This window comes from Sipha flava, unplaced genomic scaffold (genome assembly GCF_003268045.1).
Source record: "Sipha flava isolate LNK unplaced genomic scaffold, YSA_version1 3_pilon_pilon, whole genome shotgun sequence".
NCBI classification, from domain to species: domain Eukaryota; kingdom Metazoa; phylum Arthropoda; class Insecta; order Hemiptera; family Aphididae; genus Sipha; species Sipha flava.
In genome coordinates, this window is record NW_020273108.1 from 3,062,586 (window position 1) to 3,069,355 (window position 6,770).

The 6,770-nt window shown below is 24.3% G+C and overlaps 1 protein-coding gene across 1 annotated transcript; it reads left to right on the top strand.

Annotated features, from left to right (window-relative positions):
* The first annotated feature begins 252 nt into the window (after positions 1-252).
* Positions 253-6,112, top strand: LOC112688640 (arginine--tRNA ligase, cytoplasmic). Its single transcript, XM_025561936.1, has 10 exons — positions 253-521; positions 3,217-3,433; positions 3,618-3,870; positions 3,929-4,242; positions 4,311-4,415; positions 4,521-4,699; positions 4,774-4,942; positions 5,005-5,312; positions 5,375-5,516; positions 5,957-6,112. Exons 1-10 carry the CDS (start codon positions 378-380, stop codon positions 6,064-6,066), a joined length of 1,941 nt encoding a protein of 646 aa, XP_025417721.1. The 5' UTR covers positions 253-377; the 3' UTR covers positions 6,067-6,112.
* The last annotated feature ends 658 nt before the right edge of the window (positions 6,113-6,770 follow it).

Below are 6,770 nucleotides of genomic sequence, written 5' to 3' on the forward strand. Positions count from 1 at the left end.
CATTCGATTATTAGATCGATTTCGTTTACTAATCATTCGATTATTTCGATTTCGTTAACTAATCAATAGATTATTTTGTTTTCGACTACTAATCATTCGATTATTCGATAATTTTTTTTTTCGGTTACTAATCACTCGGTTATTGAAATCATTCGATTTTTCCCATCACTAATTTCAAATAATATTTTTACTCATTTCATTCTTATCGATTGCTTAACATGAACAAGTTGATAATCACAGATAAGGCTACAATCTTTCATGCACATCGCACTGTGTTATCATTTTTATTCGTTGATATTCGCGTAACGCGTTGTGTATTTCCTCTGCTCGTGAGTTGACTATTCTCTATTTGATTTGTCCCAATATTAGCATTAATTATGGATGCGGTAATCGACACGATTCCTCAATTAATCAAAGATATTGAACAACTGGAAAACTTGAAAGCGGAAAAGGAAAATGAACGCCTAGCGTTGGAATCAACAAATAAAAAACTTAAATACAGATTGAAGTTTTTGAAAGAGGTAAAAATCTTTATTATTATAATTTAAAAAAAATTAAATTAATTTCAACTTTTCTGGTGCATCTTTATTACTTTAATTATTTATGATAAGCAAATGCTCCCTTATTTAACACTGTTTTTCCCACTAAATATTATTCTTTTATTATTTGTTATTAGTGGACTAATAAATAAATATAGAATGATCATATTGAATTTTAAGTTCAAATATATTAATACTACTGGAATGAATTATGATTTGGTATTGATATTAAAATTTTCCGAGGTTAAGATCGTGGTCATAAAAATTCTCTAGAACATTGATTATTATTTTACTTTTGAAATTGTTCGCTTCATCTTTCAATCTTAATAATATAGTTATTAATATAATAATTAATAACTATACCAATGATATTTTAAAATCTTATAAACGCAATCTTGATTCAATAGAAATAGTGTTGAAAACAAATTTCAAAAAAAATTTAGCCTTATTTAAGATGTTTTTGATGCTTACTAATCATGCCATAAAGTTAAACTTGTTTGATTAAATTCTCATGTAAAAATAAAATAACTGTTTGTTTTGTTAATATATACATTTGATTTTGATTAGTTTTATTTTACCAAAATCATAAATTTAATTTTGAATAATTAATTCATTATGGCAATTATTAATGTATTTATGTATATGTACAATACTAAAATCAAACTGTTTAAAATATTTGTATATAATTTATATTACTATCATCTATCAAAATTAATAAGGTATTTAATATTTATTTCAGTTAAAAATGAAATCAATAAATTAAATACTTATTATTAATTTATGTTTAATTTTCTAAATAATCTACATCTATATTTTTAAATATATAAATATTTATATTATTTGTAATTTGTATTCTAATTTTGTGCAGTTACTAAACTGTTACTATTTCCTTAAAATGTTGTTTCTGATTTGACTTTTTTATTTTAACTGATAAACTATTACTATTTACGTAAAATTTTGTTTCTTACTTAACTTTTTTTATTTTAACAGTTTCTATGAAATATGAAAGAAAACCAATTATTTTCTTATTTTACATAAATATTTTATTTAATTATTTTTGAACTTTTAAAGTTTTTGTTTTGTTTTAAACAAAAGTCTTGTCTAAGATTTTTTATTCTAATTTATTTTTCTAAATAGGATTCATATATACTGAGATATATACACAGTGACGTACATTCGATCTTGCTCTGGGGAGGGTTTAACAAAAATAATCATTATCTTTTTTTTTCGTTGTACAGATAAATAAGATAAAAACTGCTATAAACAGTTATTATTTTATACAACTATTTTACCAATTTACAATTTACTTTTACATTACAGTAAATTAATAGCTATTGGAAAATAAAAACAGCATAGTTAATAAAACTTTTCAAACACCTATCAATATAATTATTTAATTATCATAATATTTGTATAGTTGTATATTTTAAGTTCAAAGCGTAATAATGAAACTACGAATATATTACACGTCATCAATAATAAAACAATTTTCTTTTTTTTCTTTTTTTTTTTGGCCCTGGGGGGGTTTGAACCCGGAAACCCTCCCCGTATGTACGCCACTGTATATACATATATAAATATGAATTTATATTGTTTATCTTAAAAAAAAATTTTAAATCTAAATTTTTATATATATTGTAGTTTATTTTCTTAATACATTGAATTATTTTTTTTTATCAAAATAGTATATAAATTATTGATTGCTTTAATACTTAATTGGAAATATCGAGTTTTTAAGTTCAAAAATAAAATGTATTATATTTTAGTATATTATTAGCAATTTATATCAAACCTAAAAAATGTAGTACAGTAGAACCTCATTAGTCCAGAATTGGCTTAATCCGGGTAGCCGTTTATAATACGTAAATTATACTAGTTTATCTAAACTATCTAAACATTGTCATTAAATACATAGAAGACAACAACAATGAAAACATATCTGTCTATTATGAGCATTTATGGCATCTTCGCGAGTTAATAAGTAAAGAAATCACTGTGAAAGGAAGACAACCAAAGATTAGCAGTTTTTTTTTAAACCAGTAAGCGTATCAAGTGTGAATAGCGAAGATGAACCTTAATATGTACTATTATATGTATGTAATGATTATAATACAATTATGTACTATTTTTTAGGTTTACTATTATTAGACATACATATGTATTAGATTAAAACTTGTATAGTAAAATATCCAATACATTTTTTTTAAATTTATAATTTACGATTTTCGGTTATTTTGTTTAATACGGACTTTCATTAATTCGGACAACCTAGAGTTCCAAGTAGTCCAGATTAATGAGGTTTTACTGTACATTTTTAATTAATGAAATAATAGATAAAAATTTATTATATAAGTAATATATGTTTTTTTTTATTTAACTTAAAATAAACGCATACTAAAATTGTATTACTAAACTAATTTTTTTTTTAAATTAACTATTTAAATGGACATACATTTTGTAAACATTTATAGATTATGTGTATTGAATTTAAAAGAAAATGGTTTTCTGCTTAGTTTAAGTAATAAATTTATTTGAATTATACATTATTTTAATTAAAGAAATAAATTAGTAACACACTTTAAATAAATTGTATGTACAAAATATAATTTTTACATCATAGTTATATTCATAAAAAAAAAAAAAAAAAAAAAAAAATGACTACTTTTTTCTGTTATAGGCTTCAGCCAATGCATCAAAAATGAATGCTTTTGATACTCAAGAGTGTTCTTTGATTAATATACATGTTATATTAATCAATTATTTTTCTAAAGCAATTAAAACTGCTTATCCAAACTTAGAAGATTTTGGCCAACCTGCTGTTACTGCGGGTAGCAAATTTGCTGATTACCAGTGTAATGCATCTATGCAAATCTGTAAACTACTGAAAGCAAAAGGTATTTTATAAGGTTCTATTTAAGTAAACTAAATTATTATTGAAAAAATATTAACATTACCTTTTATTCGTAGAAGGATTTTAAATTTTATTTTTAATATAGCATAGATTGTAAAATGTTTTAAATAATATGATAAAAATTTATTATTTTGTTATTTATACTATAATTGGTTTTTTAATTTCAGGTGAAAATGTGTCACCCAATGCAGTAGCAAAAAGAGTTGTAGAATGTCTAGAAAAATGCGATATCATTGAAAAAGTAGATGTTTCTGGGCCAGGATTTATTAATGTATGGTTAGGTCGTAACAAACTACGTGACATTTTACAGTTTATCTTGGATAATGGGTTGAAAGCAAAACCTACTGTTAATAAACAGAAGATTGTAATAGATTTTTCATCACCTAATGTTGCAAAAGAAATGCATGTCGGTCATTTAAGGTCTGTAAAATATGTTTCTTAATAGTATGAATTTATATATAATTATTATTAAATTTAGGTCAACAATTATTGGTGATAGTCTAAGTCGAGTATTTGAATTTATTGGACATGATGTATTGAGATTAAATCATATTGGAGACTGGGGGACTCAATTTGGAATGCTGATTGCACTACTTCAAGATAAGTTCCCTAATTACAAGACTGAGTCACCTCCTATAAATGATTTGCAACAGTTTTATAAACAATCTAAGGTGCTATTTGATAGTGATCCAGAGTTCAAAAAACGTGCATATGATTGTGTGGTAAAACTTCAAAGCATGTCACCAGATCATGTTCAAGCTTGGAAATTAATTTGTGATGTGTCACGACGTGGTAATAGTTGTATTAATGACACATTTTAATTAAAATATTTACATGAGTTTCTACATTATTATTTATAGAGTTTCAAAAAATATATAATAGACTAAACATTAATATCGTTGAAAGGGGAGAATCCTTTTACCAAAGCCGAATGGAAAATTTAGTTAAAGAATTAGAAGATAAAGGTATTTTTCAAATTTCTTCATCCTATATTTTATATAGAAATAAAAATAGCAAAACTTCAAATAATTTTTATTGAACAAAAATATTTCTTATAATTATTTTTATAGGATTTCTAGAGAATGATGAGGGTCGTAAAATTATGTGGGGTCCAGAGTGTTCTATACCATTAACTATAGTAAAATCAGATGGTGGATTTACTTATGATACATCAGATTTCGCAGCTTTAAAACAAAGAATCGAAGAGGAGAAAGCTGATTGTATTCTTTACATTACTGATGCTGGTCAAGTATGAATCATTTTTGTATATATTATTTCAATATATTAAGTTATTTTAGTGGAGTAATTTATTTATTTTTTTAGAGTACACATTTTGATACCTTGAAAAAATGTGCTATACGTGCCAACATTTTAGATCCATCACGAGTTCGTATGGAATTTATCGGTTTTGGTGTAGTGTTAGGAGAAGACAAGAAAAAATTTAAAACCCGTTCGGGTGAGACAGTAAGGCTAGTTGGCCTTCTAGATGAAGGTATAATTTTGCTAATTTTTTTTTTTTTTTTGTCATTGAATAAAACTAATTCATTGTAACAGGTATTAAACGAGCAAGAGATAAATTAATAGAAAAAGGTAGAGATAAAATATTGACTGAAGAAGAAATGAAGCAGGCAGAAACTGCAGTTGCTTATGGTTGCATTAAATATGCTGATTTGTGTCATAATAGAAGCCATGAATATGTATTTTCTTTTGATAAAATGTTGGAAGACAGAGGCAATACGGCTGTATACTTGCTATATGCCTTAACCAGAATAAGGTCTATTATTAATAATTTGGGTACTCATTGTGAAAACATAAATCAACCTATTTCACTTGACCATGAAAAAGAATGGAAATTGGCCAAGGTGATTAATAAATTTTTTTTTTTTTTCTGAACTGAAATAATTTAAAATATTATTTATTTCAGACATTGTTACGGTTTTCTGAAGTATTATCAAAAATTACTGAAGATTTTTGTCTTCATCATTTGTGTGAATATCTTTATGATGTAGCTACAACATTTAACGAATTCTATGACAACTGTTATTGTATTGAAAAATCTCAAACTGGTAAATTTTTATTTATTTAACAATTAAAGAGTAAAATTTTACCTTTATTGATAATTTAAAAAAATAATAGTGAAAAAAAACTAGAATAATCATAAAAGTAATGGATTTTACCCCTAACCTAGTGTAGATTTAGAAATTAAAAAAGGGGGACTAGTAAAGTAAGTTACTGTCATAATTTGTTGTGCATGTTGATTTGTACGAAGTCTTTCTTACGTCTAATTTTTTAAATATTTTAAGTACCTACATCTGATATGGTTCCACCTAATGTCTAAGGAAGGGCTTTAGTCCTTGTAGCACCCACATCCCTTATATCCGCACCTGTTCCTAACTATGTAGTCTAAATACTACCTTATTTTTCACCATTATAATTATATAGACACAGATATAAATAGAATTATAATTTTTCACAAATTGATTATTTAAAAGAAAAAATTTTTCAGGTGAAATTATCAAAGTGTTTACTGGAAGAATTTTATTGTGTAAAATTACTGCAGAGTACATGAACACAGGATTAAATTTATTGGGAATCAATACTGTATCTCGTATGTAGTGTACTAATTTGTAAATAAACAACATAAATATTATATTACAAATAATTTTTAGTTTTATTTATAATTAATATTTTATTAAATATTTATAATGAATGTTTGCAGAAAATATAAATAATAACTTTCAACATTATATAAGGTAATACATTTAATTTGGGTAAAATAGAATTAATTATTTTTTACAAGAAAAATATTTAAATTAAATATTTTTCATTTGATTTAACTTTGCTAATTAATATATAAAAATGATATTTATTATCATAATCTCCAAAGGTGCAATAAAAATGAGTTCTATATGAATTTTGATCTGACAATATAATATTTTTTAATACATTTTTTATTCAACGTTTTGAACTCATCACTTGCTAGAGTGAACAATTTACTTACTACTTTCTAGTTCCACGCTATCAATATAATATCAAAAAGTTATGGTATACTATTTTTATTTTTTCTTGTCTCAGACAGCATTATAACTTAATTTGTGATACTATAATATGTAACTATAACGTTGGCTGATTTAAGAGGACAGTCGCTCTTGGGACTAAGCTAAGATAAGCTTTTTCTAAATAAGGCAGTTGTGCTATAGAAATTATTCTTATAAAATAGAATAAAAATGCTACTTTATGTTGAATATTGCATGCTTGACTTTTATATGACATATATATATATATATATATATATATATATATATATATATATATATATA